Genomic DNA, 26,901 nt, shown 5'->3' with positions numbered 1-26,901 from the left:
TTTTTATTTGGAATCTTATTATAATTATGATTGAACATGAATAAATGATGACACTCGGTGCCCAGGTTGGCTATGGCAAGAGGAAAAACCCTATTTGTTTTGAATTTCAGTGTCAAAGGTTGGGTTTATCAAAGACGGCCTTTCCAAACCATGTTAATACGGTAATCAAAAGGTAAAGTGTTAAAATTCATAGCTCAGATACATGTATGTTTAAAAGTTTTTTGATGCAGAGATATTTGTAAACTAGCTACTCTAACAGCTGTCTAAAACAAAATTTAATCCAAATAAAGTCTTTGATATGTTGAGACCCCCTCCCTTTTATAAAATAGAGGCCAGGGGCAACATAGCTCTCGGAAGCACGGTATCCAACTCTTATCCAAGTTTAATTAGCTATAGTGTAGGTACATGTAGTATTAAACTGATAACGGGGGCTATGTGGACCATGGATATCGGCCTGAGTAGCTCATTGGAGGAACTCCTGACTAGAGTTGCAGGGATCCTGGGTTCGATTCCTGGTCCAGCTATATGTTTTCAATGCAGTTATATTTTCCTACTACAAAAGACTCCATTATCACTAGCCCATGGATGATTCATATAATGAATTCCCTCTGTCATCACTTACTTTTCAGGGAGTATATGGTCTACAAAAGATGGTTTGTGACTGTAAAGAGCTCTCTTTTACAACAAATATGGCCTTACCCTGTTCACAAGGGAAATACTTTGATAGGGAATTCTGTACTGAATTAGGCTTAAAAATTTTTTTTTTAATTTTCCATATGGGTTGTAGATTTAAATATCAATTTGGATATTTTAAGATTATTGTTTTATTATAATATTCGTATTATTTCTGTTTAAAATGAATAAAAAGAAAAGTCTCAAATGCCCTTTTTATCATTTTTTCAAGAAATGATTTAATTAAAAGGCCTAAATGAAGTTACGCCCCTTAGATGGTGGGAGGTGTCGTGCGGAAGTGATAGATGGCGTGTAACAAACATGGCGGCCTCCATACAATCTTTGGTCGTTATCTCCCTGTTAAATGTTCTTTTCGTGTTTACCAGTTTAATTTGATATTGTGTAATTCACAAAGAAGTCAAAATGAGTATCAAAGCCTTTGAGCTTGTTCCGGTAATCGAACGGATCAAGTTGATGTCAGAGAAAGCGAAAACACAGGTAATGATGTTGAACCATAAATGATGGGGAGTTTGATATGTATGATATAATAGTTTTTTATACTGTACTTTATTTCACCATGTTTCAAATGATAGCTGGCTTTAAGCATGTTCTTGTCGATCGCTTTGTTTCAAAGGGATGTTTTATTTAAAATCACAATAGTCTGCACGTTGACTTGTTTGACAAGTGCATATATATACAATTTATTGCAATCAAATATGCCTGGGACTTCAAGGTATAGTCTGTCTTAAGTTATTTGGACGATTTTTGATAAAAATGCACATACAACTGTGAAAAAGTATAACTGAAATTGATAAAAGAGAAAGTATTCAAGATGACACATAAGTTTTCACTCAAAAAAAAATCACAGGAACGAAAACAGGTTTTGTTACTGAGATTTATATAAATGGGAAAAGTTGACATCTTTTCTTTATTTGAAAGTAACTCAGAATACCTTGAACAATTTATAAGTGTTATCATCTGGGTACCTTCATGTTTGTTGAAATGCAAAACCCCCTGCAGACTCCTTTATTTTTAGCCATGTGACATATTAAAACCTTGTAAGATATAGAGGGGGCATTACAAAAAAAAGAGTATAGAATTTTTTTCATACTCTTGAATGGAAATCATTTGAACCCTGAGGTAGAAATATTGAGTAATTAAGCAAAATGTGAATTGAGGGTATCTTGAGAAAAAGAATAGGTATTTACCTGAAACTAAAATTATGATGACTAACCAAACAAGGGATATTTCCAATAACTACAGATACCTGGTAATACTATTGTCAACAACCATTATAAGACAATTCACATGTCAATAAATGTTCACCTTCTTTTACAATTTAGCTGGACTGTATTGATGTGTGTGGTAAAAACCTGTACATTGGAACCTCTGACTGGTTGGTTGAATTTAATTTATTTTTCCATTTGTCTGTCATAAATTTTGAAGTCAATTCTATCTTTTAACTCTTTTATGAAACCAAGTAGAGGTCTGTCAATATACATTCCAAGATATATTGGTAGCATAATGCATTGTACTTTGAAAGAAACAGCATACCTGGAATTATTACTATTATAAATTATGAGAAAATGGGTAACAGACATAACTTTATATTTTTAGCTTTGTTGTGCATTACACAATTGAAGAAAGAACCCAGCCATCTGGAAAAGTTACCTTTCATTGTGATAAAATAGGACACAAATATCTTGCTTTAGTAAGTGTGTTGAATTATTTTTTTAATAGTACTCATATCTGTAAGGTAACCAATCCTCTTTGATGTCACTTTTTCACCTTTTTATCAAACTTTTGCATAACCAAAAGGAATAAATTCTAAAGCAGGTTACATTAATTATGGCATTGAACGATGCAGTTTTAAATGTGAGCTAAAGAATATAATGTTCATACATGTATAAATGAAATGTAATGTACTGAGAGACAGTAAAGTTATTTATAACTTTGGTATTTTAACTGATGATTTTCTCAAAAAAAAATTTATTATCCAGAAAAAGCCAATAGTTCAGATAAAATCTGCATCTGCCCTGAATCGAATCATGGTGTTGTGTGACAATACGATATCCATGTTGAACATGTTAGATCTGGAGGTAAGACAAATTGTTCTATTAATTGGATTTTTTACCATTGTGCTATCAACGTTTATCTTGTTTATCTGTGTATGAAAGTACACATAGCAAGTTTTACAGATATAAACATGAAGGGAAAATTCTGAAGATCTGCATTTTAGTCATGAAATGGGAGCTTTTATCAAGTTATACTTTGTTTATGTTATACAATCAAGTTTTTAATACAAGTTCTTATGATAGATAGATAGATTTTGTTACTGTGATATAAACTGAGTGCATGAGATTTTGCATCTTGATGAGATTCTGACATTCTAGTAAGTTTATGTCACGTACCGGTACACTAAATTGACACAAATCTTTTTGCATAAAGTAAAAATGAAATAAAAGAGACAGAATGGCCATAATGGGTTTGCACTCACTCCAATGATCAAAGCAAACACATCACAAGTAGGCAGCAGTACCCAATATATGTTTGAAGATTTGAACTCAGTTTCTGTTTGATTGACACTCCTATTTAAATTGTAGCCTGTAATGGGAGGAGCCAAGATCAAGGGAGTGAACTGTTTCTGTTTTAATGAGAACCCACAAAACAGCAGCCCTTTCAGTGTTGAGGTATATTTATTGATCCTAGTACTACATGGTTTTGTGGTCTTAATAAACAAAATCACTCTACTTCTTAAGCTGATGATGCACAAGCATACATGTATGGTTATAAGTACATGTATTTTGTGATTGTTTCTTTATACTGTAGATTTGTGTTGCCCTTCGGAAAAAACAGCTTCAGTTTTACACTGTCACAGAAGATAAGTTTATTCATCTAAGGGATGTTTCTCTCTCAGAACCTGCAGTTGAATTGGTAAACACACCATCATATGTTAATTTCTAAATCACAAATATAGTACTTAACCCCATTGCTGATATTATTTTATGGTGGTATGGGACACCTGTCGATATTAATGTTGATAAAAGTACTCTATAATCAAAATAATTTCACCTGAAATTTAAAATTTACAATATTTGAGAGAAAAAACATTTTAAATTTTTTGGAAAGTTAGCAATTTGAAGACAGAAAAAATTAAAATTTAACTTGATTTTATTGATTATTTTAATAGGAAGTACGCCAATATATGGAGGAATTCGATAGCACTTTAAAAATGTTATAATACAAGTATTTCCCATATCATTTTCTTTGTTTTGTGTACACTTTACTTCGTTTGTCATCAAACAATAAAGTGAAATGATGCCAAAAAAAGATTTATTTGCATACTCTTTTTATCATCAACAGGATTTGGACAGTCCCTTTGTTTGTGTTGCCATGACATCACAATACTCTATGATCAATACAGACACGGGTTATGAACAGAGTCTGTTCCCTTACGATAATGAGAACAGTAGACCCCTGATCAAGAGGGTGGGCAAGGTTAGAAATTTACTGCTTCAAGATGTAGCTTTATTATCATTATACTTTAAGGTCAAGATCTAGTAAATGTAAGGTGCCTACAGATTTATGAAATTCAAGATATAAATTCTTTTAATGATGCTTCATAACAATATCTTTGTTTCATAGGATGTACCGGGGCTTAAATTTTTGGTAAACACAATGAAAAATCATGTTTTAAACAACCATTTTCTATGAAATATGAAAGATAAAAGTAACAAATCTCGGAGTTTTGTCTATTTTTGACTAATGAAATATATCTAGATTGCCTACAGTATCTCCAAAAACGGCATCAAACAAGGTCTTGACCTCCTCTTTAAAATGATGTCAAATTGAATATATGTACCGGGATTACTTTTCCCGTGATTAAATATAGAATGTCAAAATATTGCTTTATTTTCTACATAATTCCTTTAAAGCTGTAAAATACGGGAAAAGATTGATCATATCAATTATGACGTCATAATGGTTCTAGCACCAAAAAGACACTCAGGCATCATTTACTAGATATTGAATGCAATGAAATCGGCAAAAGGACTAAGTGCGGTTTTATGCAATTTTTGCCCCCCAAAATCAAAGTTTTAGAAAGAGCTTTAAAATAAGGTGAAAGATAGTTAAAATCATATTGGAAATAATGGTGTAAAAGGTTATCACCACAGTGACGTCATAATGTAGAAATGACGTCATGAATATTGCATTATTTTGATAAATTGATGTTTTGTAGCAAAATATGGGTGTTTTCCGATGGTTATTCGACTGGGAAACATCGAGCGCAGGCTTGCTCAAGTACCATTTTTTAGTATAATATGTATAACTATCTGAAGAAAAAGCATATGTTAAAATCGCACTTGAGCAGACCTGCGCTCTATACTTCCGAATGCAAAATATAGAGCAAAAATGAGAATATCTTCATTTGTTTGCAAATTTGCGGGAATTAGGTCATTTAGGTGACGTCATAGATAAACAGGGAGTGAGCAATGATGACTAAAATCATTATTAAAGTTATAGGCATCCTCTTTACAATGATTTGTGAAGATTTCATTTTTATACGATACTATTTAAAAATTGGTTGAAATCGGGGGCAGATACTTGACCATACCGCACATAGTCCTTTATTGTTGTGAAACAGTGTTCTTTTCTGTATAAAATGAATATAATGTCTACCTGCCTATAGATAATAATTGAAATTGATCAGTTTGCATTCAGTCAGTAACTAATAAAAACTAATGTGTACTGATACAATACAAATAAATTGGTTTACAGTACTAGGTAAATGAAATTTGCCTCAGAAATTTATCCATTTAGTAACAAAAAATTCTTAAAACAAAGGATTTTCAATGGACATGCGTATTTGATTTGGTATTGTTTAGGAAGAATTCCTGTTGGGTGGTCCCAGTGCCCTGGGGATGTTTGTGACGTCTGACGGGATATCTCAGAGACCTCCCCTCCAGTGGTCCGACAATCTGGCCAGTATCAGCTACCTACACCCCTACATCATTGCCATGAATGACGAGTTTATCACTGTTCACAGGTACACATTCAGCCATTGTACAGGTACAACATGCACTTGATCTGGCTCACGAGAAATTGGTTACCTGTCAATTCTGATTGGTTACCTGTCAATTCTGATTGGTTACCTGTCAATTCTGATTGGTTACCTGTAGATTTTAATTTGTTGATAAGAAGAGTTCCAAACTGGTCCTTTGATGTTGTGACATTAAAGATATATAAATGCATTTGGTTATTGTTTGGCTTTTTTACTCTTTAATGAAAAAAAACCAACTCATTTTAATAGCACTTTATTTTTTTTTTAAAAAGTGGCAGGTAACCATAGATTTTCTAGCTGCATTGTGTGGTATCTTTCTTTTTCAGCATCCTTGACCAACAGCAGAAGCAAACTATTCCATTCCAGGGCGGTGTTTACTTGGAAAACTTTGATGGCAAAGTGTTTATAGCATCAGGCCGAGCTGTCTATTCCTTAGTCCCAGTGGCTTGGGAAAAACAAGTGTGTATATTAATCACTTACTGTCCACCTTACTATCATTTACATTATACTGTAGAAACATTTGAGATGGAAAAAATTTTGTGGATTACCATTTTTTTTAAAAACATGATTTTTGGTACAGTTAGATTCACTTTTTTGTAATACATAATGAAAAAGTGTAATGCTACATAATTTGTTTACCATAGTTTGTAAGTTTGTGGGTTAGGAATACCCAGTAAATCCCTGAAACCTGATTCTTTTACATTATATGTTTATAATGTTCATGATTTCACAGTGAATCATTTTGAAAGCTTTAAAATTTATTGATAATGTTTGATTCAAATATTGCAGACATTGATATCATCCTCATTTGATAACATTGTAGGTACAAGCTCTCTTGGCAGATAAAAGAGTGACAGAGGCTCTGGACCTGGCCAAAAATGCCAATAAAAGTGGACTCAGCAGGGATAAAATTAATAAGGTAAACATTGGATCATATAACAACACAGTGAAAATTTACTGGGGTAATGAGTTCAATGAAGATTGAGAAAGTTATGATTTATTTATCTTTAGTCTTTGCCTGAATTTCTAATGAAGTATACACATATGACTGTTATAGATCACTTTATTATAATTTACATGTTGGGGACTATACTGACTCTATTAATGTACCTGGCACATTTGTATAAAATCCTAAGTTCTACCATTTCTTATATTTCCCCAAGATAGGGAGTCAAAATTCTATACAGTACAAATCATTACAAATGATTTTTTTTTTTACACATCCTGATTATTGGTTTACTTTTACAATATATAAAATTTTAGTTTATTATCTAGAGTTGTGAATAAAAAGTAAATCAGTAAAAACATGATGATTCTATAAAATATATAAATGCATCTTGAAAGTAATTAAATACTTTTGTGCAACAGAGATTATAGCTTGTTCAAAAAATTAACAATAATCTTAGTTTGATTAAAAAATCAATTTTTATATTATTTCAAAAGTGTTTTAAAGGTCATAACTGAGATATAAAATGCATTATCCTCCTGTTTTGACTTTTTCATGTCACAAGAGCTTTTTTTTTTTTTTTTTTTTTTTTTTTTTACAAGAAATTGGAAAATTTATTGAATAAAGTAATCAACAAAATAGCATAGTATCTTTATGCCTTTATTGGTAAAAAAAAAAATGCAGGAGAGAGAGAGAGAGAGAGAGGAGAGAGAGAGAGAGAGAGAAATCAAATCCAAACCAAAACAAAATACATGTTGGAATCAATTTTGAAAAATTCAAATTTGAACAAAATGCAGAGAAAGACTAAATTGAATGTGCAAGAATATAGGATATTATATGATAAATACTGCTCTGAAATGAATGATATATTATCATCTAAGGGCAAATAACTCTTGGACTAAGTGTAAAAAAGCCAATGAATTGAAGTGTATAGGGGTTCCTCAGAAAGTCTTCTCTTTTTTAGTCTGGAAAAAATAGTATGAGTTACCGTACATGTAGTTTAATGTTATTGAATCATAATAAAACTGTGAACATTTTCAGATATACAAGAGATTTCAACAACAGGCAGCTTTTATTGAATTCTCCCAACAAAAATTTGAAGAGGCACTGGAATTATTTAAAAGTGGAGAAACAGATGCTAGAGAGGTAACTAATGATAAAACACAACGTTATAATGATGACTACAAGATGATTCTTCACTGCTCATTTGATTTTCTGGGGGGTTCTAATGTACAGGAGAATTACTTATTGTACATTAATTAATTAATTAGTTATTGGCAATTAAAAAAATATCATATTTTGTATACATTTGAGGTGCTTGGTCATATTCATTTGTATTTAGTTAAAAGAGATATTGAGTTTTAAATTTTTTAAGACTTACTGGTAAGTACCAGTGTAAGTAATTATTATCAGAATAGGTGCTGTTTAAAAAGTTCTCATTTTTTTCATGTGATATGTTTGCTTGTCACTGATTGTAAAGTTTTGTCTTCATATTTGCAGGTGATTTGTCTGTATCCAAAATTCTTGCCCTCCAACAGCAGTTTTACCCGCTGTGCACCCCCGCTGCACGAGATTGCTGACATCAATCAGCTATGTCGTGGGAACGAGGACTTAATCATGCAATATAAAGACTTCTTGTGTTCATACTTAGAGGAAATTAAAGGAACAAAATTAGCAGTAGGATATAAACAGGTACATGTACTTATTGTTTTGCATAACAAACTGTAGGTCTCTCTCTCTCTCTCTCTCTCTCTCTCTCTCTCTCTCTCTCTCTCTCTCTCTGTGATCTTAATCATAACCTAATTATTTTGAATGCAAACAACAATGACTAATATTATTTCTGTTCTTTTAGGAAATAGATGTGGCATTATTGAAGCTCTATGCAGAGTTAAACACAGAAGGTCTAATTCCATTGATATCAAATGATTCAGGATGTGATTTAAATGACTGTGTTGAGTGGCTGGAGAAATATAAACGTTTTCATGCTCTAGGATTATTGTATAGACTTCACAGTGATCACGATAAAGCGCTAGGTATATGGCAAAAGTAAGTGACCATGATGCAGAATTTTCACCATGTAATCACTGATTGAGTACCGGACAGTAGAAAATTAAAGTATCTAAACCTAGAAAAGATATAAATATGAACTCTTTACTGACAAAATGTTCAGCCCCACTTAAGAGTTCTTATATATTTTTACTTCATCTTTTTCAATTATGTACATGTACTTTGTGAAATTATGAATGTTGATATAAAATTACTACATGTAGTACATTGAAATTAATTTCTTTTTAAATTTCCAGATTAGCTAATGGAGATATAGCTGATGAATCTTTCCCAGGTTTACCATTTTTAATAGACTATTTATCCAAGTGAGTATCGTCAAAGTTTGTAACAATCTAGCAAGTCCATATCTGTCAAAGTATTTGAAGGATTCACTGACAATGAGTTCTCTCCTTCAGTTTAAGTGATCATGAACTAGTGTGGAAGTATGTTGATTGGGTGCTGTCTAAAGATCCAGAGGCTGGTGTTCAGGTAAATATACCAGTGTTTTAAGTACTGTATACAGGGTTATTTTTGCCCTGTGTTATTTTCACCCTTCTACACTTGCAAAAGGTTTCACCCCATCTTGAATTCACCCAGATGCGGTTGTGTTGACAGAGATATTATTTGTGACACAAAATTCGCCCAGTCTTTAATTTGCCCTCTGACAACGAGGGCAAAATGTGTAGTGTAAAAATGAAATGGGGGCAAATGTTTCACTGTATACAGTATCATGTTTACCTCAAGGTGAGAACATCAACTCTTTGTATTTTTTTGTGTATGGGTAAAATAGATTATGAGAATTTGATTTTTAGTAGCTAGGGAATAACACTTGTATGAAGTGTGTTTGTCTGCTGTAGATTTTTACCAATCGTCCCGCCAGTGAGCCCCCGTCGGAGAGGATGCGACCAGACACCATCATTGACTATTTACACCGATTCCCTGAAGCTGTGATATCATACTTAGAATACCTCATCTTCCAGAAAAAACTAGAGGTAAAGGAGTGAAAATAGACCTGTATCTATGTATTTGTTAAAAAAATTGAGTTTCAGTTTTCTATATCATACTAATTCAAATTTTTATTCTCCTATAATATGTACACTGAAGCTGCTAGTATGCATAAAAACTGAAGTTTTCATTCCTGTATGGATACAAAAATATAATATATATAAAACATTTTGAAAGACGTAAGGTTTCTGACGAAATAGACTTTGTTATACTCTTTCATTTCAGAAAGAGAAGTACCATACCCACCTAGCTGTTCTATATTTAGATTCTGTGTTACAACTTATGAAAGAGCCTAATGCCAAAAAGGAACAAATAGATATTGCAAGGTAAATCCAATCAACTGTTAGGGCACATTGACACAGCCAGTGTTTTTCTTTCCATCTGTCTATCCATCTGTTCATCTGTGCTATATTTATAGAGATTGAGCTTGCTTCTAATTTTTGACATACTCTAGATTCCTTATTAGTTGCGAGGAATTAATATCCGCATAAAATTGTGAGAAGCAACCTTCGTGGCTTATTTAAAATCTTGCTTTTATTGTTCAGACAGTTTTGAAATATATGAAATTGGAACAAAAGTTTAGTGCTCACGCTTTTATATTCTTGTGATTAGATACAAAACAGTGAAATCGTGGAATTAATTAGTCATGTTAAATAAGGAATTTACAGTATAGTGTACATGTATTTCTATGGCTGAATTTCCTTAATGATTATAAATAGAAGATTGATTTGTTTGCAGGTCAAAGCTTCGTCACATGTTACAGATGTCAAGTCTGTATCGAGTACAGCTCATTTTAGGAAAAGCAAAAGAAACAAATATGCATGCTGAGTGTGCAATACTGTATGGAAAGGTAACTAGTTTTGTGTCATTCAATTCAATTCAATTTCAATTCAATTCAATTTATTCTCTCAAACCATTATCATACAATGGTACATGAGGTACAATAACATATTTACATTAAATTGTGATGTCAAGGGTCTAATAAATTATATATAAATTATAATACAACATAGTATTACATGTGTCATTGATGTAGAAGATTGAAAAAAGTTACAGAACGCAAGTAAGAGAGAAACTGTCACTTATTTGCACTAGTTATTGAACCTATATACAGTCAAACTCGCTTATAGTGAAGTCCCAGGGACCAATGGATTTACTCCGTTATATCCGTAATTCGTTATATCCGTAAAACGAATTCGTAATAAATACTATAGCAAATTCACTATATACATGTTTTCTTTCACCAGACTATAATTTTGCTAATTTAGGCCTTTAATAAAAAAACATTACTTTGATGCCTTTAATAATTGGATTGTGAACTAAAAAATTTGTATGAAAATATATTCATTCAAAGTTTTATAATTGGTAGTCCAAACTTTTTAAACTGTAAAGAAATTCATTATAAAGGTGTTAAACTTTGTTATTATTCACTTCTACGGGACACAAAATCAGTTTGCTATATCCGTAAATTAGTTATAATATCCGAATTAATTATAACCGTAAAATTTTGCATAGATTTGTTAAGAAATATACCGGGGACTGAAAAAAACTTAGCTATATTCGAGAATTTGCTTTATCTTTGTTCGTACTTAAAGAGTTTTACTGTATAACTTACAATATTCACAGTTTTCGCTGATCATGACTTGTAAAGGCATTATCTGCCATGTTTCCTACAAGTCTTATATACATGTATAACCCGCTGACTTCTTCACTATTCAAAGATTTTCACTGTGCAGGCCTCACTTGTATGGATGCATATCTTAACATCTCCATTATAACTTGCCGAGTTTCATAGATAGATTAAAAACTAAAATGGCACATGCCTATTATAAGTCATGTTCAGCTTTAATTGATAAACTTTTTCTGGCTATGAATTCTATCCAAGCAGCAATAGAGATATTTACTTATTTTTTTATATACCTGGTATATACAAAAAGTTGGAAAAACAATTCCAAGTTCAGAGGGAATTGAAACACAATATGAAGGAGACCGAGACAAGCTGTATTTATTGATTCTGTACATGCATAATTATTTTCTCAGTTGGAGGAGCATGATAAGGCCCTGCGAATTCTCGTCCATAAACTCAAGGATTACGGAGCAGCAGAGAACTACTGTATGGTTAACTCCAATGGGAAGGACTCGGTGGTCCGTAAACGATTGTTTCATGCTCTACTTAATGTGTATCTGGATCCATCTTATGAGTGAGTTCTGTAACTTTGTATAAATATTACAATATTGCAGTTTAAGCATGAAGTTAGCTTTGCTTTCCTTGTAAAGATATCTGGTAGGTTGATATGATACTGAAAATGTCTTTAATACCTAGTGTCAAAAATTTTGCAATTTGCCATGTTGGTTCATTTAACAGTGGTTTTAATTTCACACAAAATTGTTTTTCCATTATACATTTTTAATTTATCATGATTTTATGAATAATATCTCTTATGAATTTTGAAAAATTACATGTATCATTTCCAAGCTTCATTTCTTACACAAGTCAATATAACAAAGTTTATTACTAGAAAAGTAAAGTTAATGCCCTAACCCCTTTTAATTGATACAATAGAGATAACATCTATAATTGTTATTTATGCACAATATTCATGGTAGCTTAATGTTTGCGGAAAGTTTCTCAAACATATTAAAATTTAAAACACTGGAGAAATGTATTGTGCATGTACTTTTTGAAGTGTAGAAAATCACATGAATGACATTTTGGTTGTTAATCTATATTCCCATGAATAAATGTACATGTAAAACGTTCATTTCAATTGCAGCATTTAAAATGTAACAAATTAAAAGTGTAAATGCTTTTTCCTCATAATAGAATGGAGAGTAAATGATTTAGAAGCAAATCGGAATACCTTCTTGAACTTAAATTTGCAAAAAACAAAAATTTTATTGTCCACCATATCTATAATTAGTTTACCTTTTGAAAATCATAGGATACCTTCCTTTTAATAATTCCTAAGCTTTATTTAATTAAAACTAAGGGACCTAATTCAATGAGAGTTCAACAAAATAAGTCATTACATTACTATCCAGAGTTGTCTTTCTTTTATCAGGCAAAAAGACCAGCTGATAAAACCTGCTGTCGAGCTGTTGAATAATAATGTAGCAGACTTTGACACTGTGAAGGTAGGGCTAATTACCGTAAACAGCTCTCTAAAACTGTGTCTAGAATTTATGTAAATCAGCAGCGAAGTCCTGTAGCTTCCTAGAGGGATTGACTTGAACTAATCAGTCATTTCATTGCACTGTTTTTAACGCAACATGCTGAATATCCAAAATGCACATCATTACATAAGGGAAATGTCTACTTATGTTTTTAAAGTTGCAATTGTAGTGTATGCTTTAAGGCATTGTAGTAAAATAATCAAGGAAGGTGATGATTGAAGGGGAGGGGGTTAAGGGTGAAGGGGGATAAAAACCTGATAAATATACACATGTATTTAAGAAACCACTTGCTCCTTCTAACTTGATATATATGATTTGCAGGTCCTTCAATCCTTGCCTGACAGTTGGTCAGTACACATCATTTCCCAGTTCCTTTCTCGTGCAGTCCGCAAGAGCATGAACTTAAGTCGGAACACCAGAATCGAGAGAATGATGTCGCGAGGGGAGAATTTACGAGTGAAACAGACAAGCATAGAACTACAGCGGGAGTTTGTGACAATGAATGATGACAGGTAGGGAAAACTCATCTTCCCCTTTCTCTCAACTTTTGATTTCTCCAGTCTGTTGGCTTTAGTCCTATTTCTTTGAATAAAAGTATTGTATATCATGATAAGATTTGCATATTTCAACCTATGTTTAGAGTAAAAAGTTCAAGGGTATTTGTTAATGTACATTTTTTTTTCTTGATAATCTTGCCAAGAGCTGGAAGTAAAAGGTTCCCGGTATATGTATGATTATACCATATCGTTCAGGTAGAGCTTGTTGCTTGTTAGCCGTGAATTTTTATGATATTTGCTGGAGGTAGGGCTTACCTAGAGTACATTCAGTAGATAACACTCACAGTTGCTAAGCCTTTGAATTGTTTTTTACTTATTTTCATTTGAGTGAAATGATAATTTGAATGATTTTCCCCCCCCAAACAACTGAGATAAGTGTAATGGAGAAATGTTTTAACAGTGATGTGCTCATAATCAGTGTTAACTGTGGTAGGTATTTCAAGTTTTGTTGGTTTCTACTCAATCAAAGAACGAGGGAATCTCTGCCTGTATCAAATTCCATGCACTGCCAGTCTATATAAATGAGGGCATGACACTAGTATGTCATATATGTCGATCCATCTATTTCCCATCCACCAGAGCAGGTACATAAGAGGACCAGGTTTTGGAGACTGAGACAACCAATTATATCTAGTGTTTGTCTAATTATTGACATTTCTGTTTGGGTGGACTGCATACTGATGTATGAGATGGCCACATTCAATCAATACTTTTGTGTTTGTTTTACTTTTGTGCATATTTGTTCATTTTTTTTATCTCTGGTTTTCAATTGTTGGAATATCATTAAATAAAGGAATGTGTGTTTGTTGCCCATTCATTATTTTTTACTTTTGCATGACTGAGAAATGTGCAGGCTGTTATGTCACAATGAAAACAAAAATGAAAGGAAAATGATATAAATTATGCAAGAAATGTTGTTATTAGAATTGAACCCTCTGTCTTGTCTCCATGTAAAAATTGCAGTTTGCATTCCTTGCACATGATCTGTACATTTTCTGTTGCCATCAAATTGCATAATGAAGAATTCCTTTGAACTATTAGACATTTTTCTCTCTAATTTATGATGAATGTGTCGTTTTTTGAAAATACTGTCATAATTTGTGTTAGTAGGTAATTTGTGCAGGATTTCCTTTATTGATGTTTGGTAATGACTGTATTGCAGTGTTTCCCTGTATTAATTGACATTCAGTGTGTTTGTGCAATTAGAGCTTTTCGTTAACATGGTCATATATCAGTGTCAGTACTCAATACAACTTGCCTGTCATTGAAGTCAATAGGACACTGGTACATTTACTATAATAATGCACCCAAAGGGAAGGGCTAGTAGTAACATTTAACTGAGGAGTATCTTCTTTATATCCTATAATTGCGCAAAAGTTTTAGTTATTTTTCTCTTTAAATCTTGATTTTCAATATTATGAGTCATGTTTGGACACCAAGCATGAGCAATGTATTTTGTTGTTGTGTGTGAGTAATAGCTAGACCATTTGAGAGTGGTATGTTATTGGACACATCTATTTCATTGATGTTTTTATTTGTGGCCCAGCCATTGATAGACGAGTGTAAAGGTGGCTGGTATTGGGCCCACAGGGCATTGTAGATGCTGCAGATAAAGTCTGACCAGAATGTGAATTGACATCAATCCAATTTAGGTTGCTTCATTAAGTGATTAGAAAGGAGGGGTCTGATAGAAATACTCCACCAGCCCCGTTCATTGTGGGTTTTTATAGTCAGATCTGTGTCGTTTTTAGTGGAGAGGGCTTGGGAGACAGGACAGGGGAATTACCTGCTAAACAAGCGGATATGTGAACACATGCTAATGAATTTTTAGATCTGCTCAGGCGCATTTTATTACAGCCACATTTTGTGGATGGAGGAAAATTTGCTATTTGTTACCCTTCAATTCATTGACTCATAAATTTGAGGCTGCATGGTTTTAATAAAAAAAATTATAATTCTTATATTTTTGGAGTGACAGATTACCTGATTAAAAAAAATCACCATGATTGCAGGACTTTGTCAAGGCTAAGGAGTCACAATGAAATATTTTCATTTCTTATCTTGACTTATTGGTAGATCAGGCCTTTTTTTGACAGGCCAGCACTATAAATGTCTTTAAATTAACCGAACAGAGGTGGGAATGATTGAAGGGAACGGCTTTACAAAATCCTTTTTAGGTTGACAAGGTCTTGGTGTTTCACTCATGATAACTTCTTGGATTCCATCATCACTTCATCACACTTACATGAAAACTTTGACATATCAGAATCAACAAACATCAACACTATTTAATACAAGAAGAAATAGGGAGTTCCCCTGGAGTATTCCATTATTCTGAATTCACTTATTTCACCTAATAAGGATGCTAATGATAACTACTTTTTTGTTTATCTTCCTCTCTGTGTCCTTTACATTCATTTGCACTTGATTCAAATTGAGTTTCTTCATCCCCGTTCTCAAATTACCTTTAATATAGATATAGGTAGACATCTTAAGAGACTTGTTTACTTAAAATCGACTTAAATGTCACAATAGGGGCAGGCCACCAAGACATTTAGGAAGTTTAAAAGCCTGAGAAAAGTGGTTTTATGTAGAATTTTATGTTCCAACTGCAGGGACTTCTCTCAACCGAAGTTAAAGTGAAGTCGTTTGGTCAGGGTTGGATAATTTTAGAGGTACGGGGTGAAATCGTAAGGCGGGGAGGTGACAAACTGTCATGTCGGCCCCGCAATGATTCACAGGCCAGTGACGATTTGTTGTGGGAAAATGTTTTTTGTATAGGTACCAGGAAGAAAAGATATTGGTCATTCATCAAATGTCCCTTGGTTTTGTCTTGTACCTCATCCATAATGTTGATCATGTAGTTGATGCTCCAATGGGGGTTGAGGACATTTTTTTTTTTTGCTGGAATATTTTGTGTTATGACTAACTGAAGATAAAATTTAAAATAGTATGCATTCACTAACCAGTGCCATGTGTATAACCAGTGGAGGTTCAAATGCTGGTAATGGTAATAAGGACTGAGAACAGTCGATTTTACCTGTACCAGTAAAGAGTATCAGTGCTCACATTGAAAATATTTGGTCCCATTTAAACTGCCAAATGAACTATTTAAAACCAGTCTCCTGACAGGGGAATATATAAATAACATTGAGATTTCCCTTTATATGTAGAAGTTCAGTCAGCAGAAAAGAAATTCTTGAAGGTATTGAGCTGGATATTTTATCATAATATGAGGAGGAATTTTTGCCAGTCTTGAGGTTAAAGTAAATAAAAAAATAAAGAGACCTGGTAATGTTAAATGTGTAACAACTTCATAATCTAGAGAGATAGCTGCAAAGGAAGTAACCATATAAAACTGGAGCATTTGAGCTTGAGCTCCTTGCCCTCAGTATATGCCTCCTCCTGGTTTGCTAGGATGAGGTGGGTTTGGGTTGGGGATGGGATGGGAGTTGGCAGTAGATGACATGTGTTGCACTCTGTCTTGCACCCTGTCTGTCCTTCCTCGTCCTGGTTGGGCCCTAAGATTACTATGTTTCCACACAACAAGTGTGGGAAATGACTTGATGTTTTGAAGAGTGGGCAGTTGTAGTATCCCTAAACTGAAATTTTCCCTTGATTTTTTTTTCTTGAGAAAATAACGTTATCAATAGCAAGAGTATATTTATCTTCATACAGTTCAGTACGTACTATTGATAAAATGTTTTATCCATGGAGTTAAAAGGCAAACACTGGAGTGTTTTTGACTGATAAGCTAGGACACAGGTATGATCAGGTCCTGTGTGAAGTTGATCGACGGACAGCTGCTGTCATCACCCTACAGAGGAAGAGCCAACAAAACGTGGAGATGACTCTGATTGTTATCTGTATGTCAATACCCCAGATCCGGCAATCACTCAGTGTGTACTATTCACAAAGTCTTATCAGCATCTACGCAGGCAAAAAAAAAAAGAAAAGAGCGCGGTAGCAATAAATACGTTGCTTTTTAGCTGCATTATGTGGATATCAGTTATTGCATTGTTTTTTTCTTTTTAGCAGGATATTATTATTTATTGGAAGTTTTATCCTTCAAACTTTAATTGCAGATAGAAGGGATAATTTTTATTCATTATTTGTCTTGTTTAATAGTTTGTTTTTGTCCTTTGTTTGAAGAACATCAATATAACATTCAAAACAGATGACATGCATTAAGGAAATTTGATCTGCATACATTGGCGAGCTATTTACACAGTAATTTTAAGGTTTTTTTGTAATCACAGTTTTTTTTTCCATCTCTCTTCTCTCTAAATCTCTCTAGATATGAATCTCTGTATGTTTTTCACAAGTACTGAAAATATTACTCAGTAGGCTTTAATCAACCAATTTTGATATATTTTATCTTAAAATGCAACATCTATTGTTGACGTTAGGCAAATCTTATTTCAAAATGTACATGCATTTTTACGTAAGATCTTGCAGAAAATTCTGTGACATTTCCTACAGTGCATTTGTCAAACATCTGCGCACTAATGCAATAGAGTGTTTTGCCATTTCATTTATGCAAGACATCATTTAAGTTCAAAGATGAATAGGGAGGGGTCTTAATACATGAACAGCAAGGGGTCGTAATACATTTTAATGCACTGTCTCTCTGTCGAGGCAACCTGATCCTGCTGTCTCTTAGTTCACCTAGACCTAGATAAGAGGAGACAGGGCACTCGGCGCACAATGTACACGAAGTCTCTCTAATGTTTGTCCTCCTTTGCTCAGGTATTCAAGAGAGAGGATTGTGTAATGTTAGGTATATCAGGGCAAAATTATTAGATGGTGGATTTTAAAAGTACATGTTGCGTGATCTATCATATTATATGTACAAGAACTGAATGAATTAAAGACATGCTCTCTTGATCTCTAATAATCTGATTTGTACACATGAAAAGAAAATCTAATGTGTGTATATAAGAAATCCAAATTTAGGTACCAGTAACCAAATCGGCCATATATATACATATATATTTAATCTGTGAATAATTTATCATAAGCTCTTCATAGACTCAACTGTAAACTAATTGTTAATGTAGTATTATAGCCTCTCTTGTAAGGTAATAAAACAACCCACATTCTATGGAATGTAGATTAATCTTATTCTTGATATAATTAAGATGTGAGAATCTGTAGGTAGATTAATTTTATATGCAAAAGAATGTGTAAAAGTGGAGGTGTTGGTATGAGCTGGTCCCATAAGTCTGCATTGTTTAGTTTACAGAAGGTGTTGCCTAAATTCAAAACAACTTCATTTTTTATAACAAAGAACTGTTTGATCTGGGCTGTATTTATGTTTATAAAAATACCTTTTGATTAAACATACAGTGTGGGTGTTTTGAAGACAGGTGAAAAATTGAGCCTTTAAACTAAAAACCACACCCATGTATAAGAGAAATTTCTTCAGCTCTTAATCAGTCATCAAGTTGCTCATCTGTAGAATTAAGCCATTAACCAGGTATACTTTAGATTTACCCAGACACACTCACTCTGCTGGTTGATAGGAAGATCTCTTCAGTTTTTGGTGGGTACTAAGGATCAAATCGTGATAAATTCGGCCACTCCTTGTAAAGGGTGCGGCCCTATTATTGCCAAATCAAGGCTTCCGTCACAAGTGGGCCAATTTTGATAACAAGAGGTTGCTATCATTTCTAAAGAGTGCAAATTCCAAGGAGAGCCAGATATTCAATAGAATATTGAATTCGAACAATTATTTAATATTTGTACAAACTCAGACATATTGCCTTTTGAAACAATTGCCTGGTAACCTTTCACAAATGTTATTTTTCATTAAGGGAAAGGAGATGGGGGGTATGATTTAACTGTGTAAAGAACATGTACAGGGGAAGGAGATGGGGGGTATGATTTAAATGTGTAAAGTACTTGTACACTGAAAAAAAATGTCCTGATATTCTTATAAATGTGGAAGGTCGAGGGGGGGGGGGGGGTATGGTCAAGTAAGGTATCATGCTGTACCTGTCCTGTCCATATAAATGTAATTCAATCCTTGATTTCTTAGGTGATTTACCTAGGCAGCAGTTTATTTTTTCTTCAGAATATTCTCAGGTTGCAAGTAATACATTGATGAACTTGTGTGCATTGCTTTCTTTGATACAGTACTTGCTCTGGCCCGCAGCCAGGTGTTGTAATGTCACTCACCCACTGTATGGGGGTCTGTATAGAAATGTTAACTCTGCATGCTGGTGTCATTTAGCTTTGTTATATTGCTTCTGGTATCGCTTATGTATAGTTACATGCCAATAAACATATATCATTGGTACTTTAACATACACTGAGAGAGACCGAGAAAAAATGTATACAGTATAAATGAAGATCCTAACAGTTCACAGCTTAAGTAAAGTGAAATTTAGTTTTGAATTAGAAAACAAAACACATAAATGTATATTTCCTATGTTTAATTCCCTAGAATGATATGCTGTTTTAACTTCTTAATGTCTGTGTCTAAACTTAGATTAAAGGTATGTGCTGGTGTTATACATGGGACATACTTTCACAATTTATTGAAGCTCCATGTCTTCACACAGCAGCTATAATATTTCATTACAAGTTGATAACCTTTGATCTTTGTATCAATTCTTGACTGCAGTGTAAGACAGGCACAGTATGAGAGTTTGTTTAGGGGTGAGTGTGTTACTGCCTCAGATATCTAAAATAGTTCTATTGTAAAGAATGTGAATGAAAGATCAATGCATCGGTTAAATTCCTTGAGAAATTGTGTCGAAAATCAATACAGGTAAAGGCATCAATATTGGCGGGCATTTCATACATGGAAGATTCTCTTTTTGGAACAACAGCAAGGGATCCGCTGTATGCTAGGCAACAGCAAATCTTTGAAGATCAGAAAAAAGTTTTCCATAATCTCTTGAGGCACAGCTAGACAGAGCTAGATTTCATTGAAATGTTTCAAGGCTATAAATATAGATAAGGGGAAAAATGACAGGCCAAACTTATGTTGCTTGGATATATAAAAATATATGAATCCATCACTTTTCTTTTTGATTATAAATGGCTTATGATTGTGAACGGGTTAAGTATTGTTCAGTTTTTGTGCGAGTCGTGTTTTGCAATAAATTCCCAGAGGCTGAATGGTTACCTGTGAAATAGATTGCATCAGGTCTTCTGCACAGGTAGATCGAGGGCCAGGTGGGAAATTATTGGCCTAATTTATCAACTGTACTGTTCATATTGGCAGCCCTCGCTCTCCAAACCTTACCCAAATGTTGACATTTTTACCTAATATTGTTGAACCAAGTGTGACAATTTGAATGTACAATTCCAGTTGAGCAGTGTATTTCTTCAATAAGGCACAAAGTAAACAGGGTACTTATCTCAGTGTAATGCTACGTAGACTCACGCCCAAATATTTATAACAAACATTTTTTCTCCCTCTTTCTTGAATATGTCAAAGATTTATGTGGCATTCTTGAGTAGATCCAAGATACAAATCTTCTGAATACAGTCTGCTTGGTACAGTGTATAGATGAACTCAGTAATACAATATTTAAATGTAGGACTTGAATAAAACTGCTGTTCATAATATGAAGTTCGGGAAGTCAGCAGAAAATTAACCTAAATGCATATAATGAACATCTTTTCTATTGATGCCCACTTTGTGCACATTTCCCAAACCTTTTAAAACAGCATCATAAATCAGTCACTTGTATTTATACCTGTCCACAAGCTGACATTAACAACCATTTGTATTTTAAACAACCTGTACGTGTACATTTATACGGAATATCTAAAACCAATACCATGCAGGTACATGTTACTATTACATTATGTTGTATAGCATTAAAATGATAGATGGTGGTCCACACAAGGTGCTACGCAGCTAGATAGCTGTTCATCATGTTTATGTTTCTTTATGTGTTTTGTGTTCAGCGAGGATTTCGATTTGAATATTTATAAAAGAGCACCCCTGTTCCTGGATCAAACATTATACATGTGTATTACCTCTTGAAATTTGATCATTTGGTGCCTTTGCAAAGTTGGCTTTTTGGGCAGAACTGAAGCAACTTAGTTACCCTGCTAATATTATAAAGCACCGCCATATTAATTATCCTTATTAGAATGAAAGTTGCTAAAATTTTAGGAGACGAGGCAATTGCCTTATTCTGTAGAGGCTAATCCGTCAAATGAGGTCACATTCCATTCTCACTGTTATACCCCAGACAGGGGGAGGAATGACAATGGTAGTGTCAGCATACTGGACAAAAACATCTCTCTCCAAACTGTCGGGTGTGGGAGGAAAATTATGTTTACTCTTGCTGTTTCTCAAGTCCAGTGTTTGAACCAAATCATCAGGCAGTAATCAGGTGTCTGTTGTTGGGGTGACCTTATTTCACCATTTAAACTCCATCGGTCCCAACATCCTCATTATTTCAGAATGGCCAACATTTAGCAGAGTTTGCTTTAGGTAAACGGTTTGGAACAAAACAGGATTGACATAGAGAGAGTTTGTTAGATTTTAAGTTATTTTTTTTCCCAGTTTGAATTGATATAAATCTACCAATTGTGGTAAGTTTTGTGCACTGAATCCTGGTTGACTAAGTACATGTACTATCCGGATAATATTCAAGTCCAAACTACATGGCATTAATTTTACTTCCTTGTGTGCTCATTACCTGAAACAATGATAATCCAGACAGGTACTAAGGACTCGAAAAGGTCACTCAGTGTTGACAGGTACAGAGATACCTGTGTCCTTTTATCAGGGGGACAGGATGAGTTTTTCACCTCCCCACACTTCTTGGAGAGCCATCTCCACGGAGATTGGCTGGGGGGGGGGGGGGGGGGGGGGTGTACTTCCTGTTTGTCAGCATCCAGTACTTGATCCTTGTGTTATACTGTTCCTTCAACATGTCTTCTGTGCTTGGATTACAAACTATCCATAATTACCTCAACTATAGGTACTCGTAATGAACTTTGGAAGGATGTTTTTATGACAAAATATTTAACTTTGTAAAATCAGCAAAAACTGTTTGTTCATACCAGACAAACACATTCAGGTACATATAAGTCAAATAAAAAAATACTCATAACATTTACAATATAGCAAATACTAGTCATTTTTATGCCTTTCAACTTTAAGCAGTAAATGGTTTGATTTAAAAAATGCTCAAAAAACCCTGTCAATTGATAATGTTTGGGTAGCATTTTTTTTTGGGGGGGGACTGTTTTTTAAAAACTTTATTAAAGGTAAACATACATCTATATGGCAGTTGTTTTCCCATTTTAAGCCATGATATTGCCATACAGGTTATTTAACAGTGGGTCATATATACATGTTAATGGTACTTTCAGCTAACAATCGATAGCTGTTCTCCAGAACGTTGGAGATAGTTCAGAGGGAAACGAACCCCGTTTTATTTCATTTCAGTCGTAGCTTCGGATAGAATCCAGTGGCTAGGAATTTGAATGTTTGAACTGTGTGTCCTTTAAAATTGTTGAATTGTACGTATAGAGCTTGGTCAGAGATAGTAAATTTTACAAAAGGTGAAAGTTCTCAGGACATTTAAAGTGTTGTCCGAGCAGTATACATGCATACATAGTATCTTGTGAACCTAATGATAAGTAACCATTAAACTTACTAAGATTGGCCATAACATGTTTACAAATTTATTTAATTTTTTTTTTGGGGGGGGAGGGGTACATCAGATATCCAGAAATATGTACTGTAGATTCCTAATTTTGCATTACTACCTAAGTCCACAATTCTGTCATTTGGTATCAAATTCTAGAGTGATGGTTCTTGTAGCAGACGTTAAATCCTTTCATATAATAAAAGAAATTTACTTAATAAGATCCCAGTATATTTTGTTTGAATTCAACACTGGTCTCTATTTGCAGGATGTGTGCTGTGTGTAATCGCGCCTTCAGTGATCCGACGTTCGTTCGATACCCGAATGGAGTTGTGACTCATGTCCATTGTGCAAAAAACCGACATGTCTGCCCCGTGACTGGGAAACTCTTCAGCACAAAACAATCTTGATGACAGAAAGAGGAAAACAAAACTGTTCTAACCGCATAAAACAGCAGTCCAGCAATTCAAATATCTCCATCACCAGAGAGAGGGGGATGGCATTATGTCACGTACGAGAGAGCACCGCTTGTTATAAGGGAAGGGTTCATGCTTAGCATGGAGGCTGACTGGTTTTTTTATTTTGTTCTTAAAGAAAATGCAATAATTTGTTGAATTTTTAATTAGGAACAGTGCTAGCTAGATCCAAAAACACTGGTTGTTTCTGATTTGGAGTTTTGTATGTATAAATAATATTAATGTGTCCCAGAATTGTCTTGGAAGGATCAAGTTTCAGTGTAACAGTTTACCCATTTGTTTAGAATTAAGATAATTCAATAAAAATATTTCTCATACTCTTATAACAGGTATGTATATAATTATTCTAAAAGTTTATACATATACTGAAAAAAAAAGAAATGATTAAGTGTACAACATACTGTAAGATACCGGTAGAAATGATAGCGATTGGATGCTACAGAAATCTCCATTTTTCTCTTCTTTTCTTTCATTCATAATTATATATATACTAGTCCATATACATGTATATTGATATACATGTATACATGTATTATATCACTGATCATATTATTTCATGATATGTCTTGCTGAATAATGCTGAATTATTCATCCATCACATAAAAGATTTTTGTGAGCACATTTTGTGATGAATGTTTCTTTCAACTTTATTTTCATGAGATTATGTAGCAAACATTTCAACTATGTTTATGGCATTTTGAATGATGTGTATATTAGTATTATGTAATATGTAGGTTGTTTTATTATTACTATGTGATCGAAGATTGTCAGTTGTTTTATTTGATAAACATGTCATAATTTTAACTATGCCTTTATACAAATGCTGCCTATAAATACAAGAAATAAAAACAAAATGCATCATATCCATCGCTTGTTACTCTGAACCTTAATGGCATGTTAAATAGCCAATTATCTGACTAGTTGTTTAGATACAAAAAAACTGAATTTGCTCTTAGCAAAAAAGACTGTTGTATATTTATACTTTCCTTGAATTAAAGATATGAAGATGTCACTTACCAAAGATATAAACTAAGAATGAATAATATATATTGGTTTCTTGTTGGTCAAACCTTGCCTCCTGGGTGTGCTTCCAGGTGTAAAATAGAGATGGAAGATTCTATTAATTAAGTACCAGTAATACATTTCTTGAGAACAGGTGGGAATTGAAGATATTTGTGTTAAAATTTTGACTAGTTTTCACACCATTTAAATACTTTACAACATCCGTATAAAAGCTGATGCCAATCCAATGAAATTGAAATCAAGGTACCGGTACTTGACAGAGAACCCAAAGACCAAGATGAATGAATAGTGTGATTCTGGTTCACCAATGGACCCTGATTTATAAATGCCAACCATGAAGTTTTCAAGTTTATAATTAAGTCCTTTAAGTTTTTAGTAACTTTCCTCCTGGTATATGAATTTGTAAATTTAGAAATTATTTTTTTGGGGGGGGGGGGGGGGGGGGGGGCGGGGGGTTCAGTCAGACCCTCCCTCCTCTAGAAATTTCCAGGGGGAACCCCCCTCCTTGATCTGCACATTACTTAACAACCTCTTTACAACTACTGCAGCTGCTATATACCATGCTCTAGCTTTCATTTGTTTAGTTCGTTCATGATCAGGGAATAAACATCCAAAACAAATGGGAGAACATGCAGTTGTAAATATATAACTATTGAAAATGCCAAATTTTCTTTTCTTTAATTCATAACCTTGCCTTCCCAAGTAACCTTGACATTCAATTCTTTATTGGGTTCACTGCAATCATAGCTTTTGAAGTCTACCATAAAAGGAGTGTTAAAGCTTTAGCTTGAAATAACTATCCTTTTCATGCATACCAACATCTGTGTCATCAAAGCAAAAGTAAACCTTCACAAAAGTCAGTTTATTTCATTTGTATTACTTTGCTCAAGCAGATAAATTATCCAAGTATTTGATGGCAGAGCTTTTCCTCCCACAAATCTAGATTCATGTACAAGGAATAGTTTTCTCACACATGTGTCAATCAAATAAATAATTTTAGAGCAATCCAGTTTCAACAAGAATGAACATTGGACATGATGAAATTATTATCAATATAGATCTTCTATTTCCTTGATATTTATAATAGTGCATTTAACATAAGAGGATATTATCTTTAACATTTTGTTCTACTGTGACAACAGCAGATGTTGTCAGATGATTCATTCAATGTATAAAACCACTATTCACATTCAAGGTTTCTTCATGGTCAAGACTTAAAAAGCTTGACCATACCCAGTATCAAAAGTATTGTTCAAGGATGTCAATATACCGGTACCATTACTTGTCCAATTAGAAATTCTGGTAATTCAGTGGCACATACAAGTCAGCTATCACTTTTGGTCAAAAACTTAAGGAGGCTGGTCAACAAATTGACCATAAGAGCTGCCTAAATTTTAAGATATAATTTGTTCAGCTATAAACTGTGATTTAGTTAAGAAAAATCCACATATTTCACTTTCTGAATTGGGTAATTTCCTATGTTTTTATATAGAGCTCTCCTTCTCAGGGAGATCAATACAGTCTAAAAATGGCCACAACCATCAAGCTCTCTTAAACCATAATTCATTGTAACTAATAAAACAAGACCAATCTGGATTGTTTACAATTTATTTTACCAAAATATAAGTCCTGGAGTAAATGAATTATACATATATAGTTCCATGAACACCTCGTTATAGTATCCAGGAAATTTACCATTAGGAATATTATGAAATATATATGTTAAAAGGTATATAATGAAACACACAATTGTATATATCTATAATTTCATATTCAGCACATCAATTTTCAAATTGTTCTATGAATAGATCAAAACCTTTGCATTTTTCTGACTTTTGAAGATACCAGGTAAAAATTATCTGAATACTCCATACTCTGTGGAATCAAACAGGTATTTATTAATGTTTCAATTTCAAAATGGCGTAACAATGTACGGTACAAAAAATACACATGGAATGCTTAGGACTCCGACAATCACAGGTTAATTTCTCTCGCAATGAAAAAGGTCCATCTTAGGCAATGTATTGCATTTATCTCCTGGCTACAATCAATATAAAGAATTTTTTTCTTGTATGCATAATAAGGATATGACTTCTTTTTTTCTGTTTGGAATGTACATGAATTCTACAAAACCAAATTTCTGCACTTTCTTTTCTCTCTCTCCCCTATGTTCTTTAATTATAGTAGTAAGAAATTATTTACATTTCAACAACAAACAAAATGCTTAACAACATGAGACAAAAAAGTAAATATATTTTCATTAAAATAAAAGTTATATGAATTAAATATGGTGATCATTTAATCACACTGCTGC

General features: G+C 33.5%; 1 protein-coding gene across 1 annotated transcript; it reads left to right on the top strand.

Moving 5' to 3' along the window:
* Positions 1–966: 966 nt before the first annotated feature.
* Positions 967–24,427, top strand: LOC105322207 (transforming growth factor-beta receptor-associated protein 1). The gene is made up of 22 exons (XM_011420786.4): positions 967–1,170; positions 2,016–2,068; positions 2,290–2,383; positions 2,673–2,771; positions 3,276–3,362; positions 3,502–3,606; positions 4,036–4,170; positions 5,559–5,719; positions 6,061–6,193; positions 6,558–6,653; positions 7,722–7,826; positions 8,181–8,372; positions 8,533–8,726; positions 8,984–9,052; positions 9,143–9,215; positions 9,584–9,718; positions 9,957–10,057; positions 10,470–10,581; positions 11,772–11,932; positions 12,794–12,866; positions 13,227–13,417; positions 23,357–24,427. Exons 1-22 carry the CDS (start codon positions 1,096–1,098, stop codon positions 23,496–23,498), a joined length of 2,586 nt encoding a protein of 861 aa, XP_011419088.4. The 5' UTR covers positions 967–1,095; the 3' UTR covers positions 23,499–24,427.
* Positions 24,428–26,901: the final 2,474 nt, after the last annotated feature.

The sequence above is a fragment of the Magallana gigas genome, chromosome 5 (genome assembly GCF_963853765.1).
Source record: "Magallana gigas chromosome 5, xbMagGiga1.1, whole genome shotgun sequence".
NCBI lineage: Eukaryota > Metazoa > Mollusca > Bivalvia > Ostreida > Ostreidae > Magallana > Magallana gigas.
The sequence above is the reverse complement of the archived record's forward strand: the minus strand, read 5'-3'. Positions and strand labels throughout refer to the sequence as shown.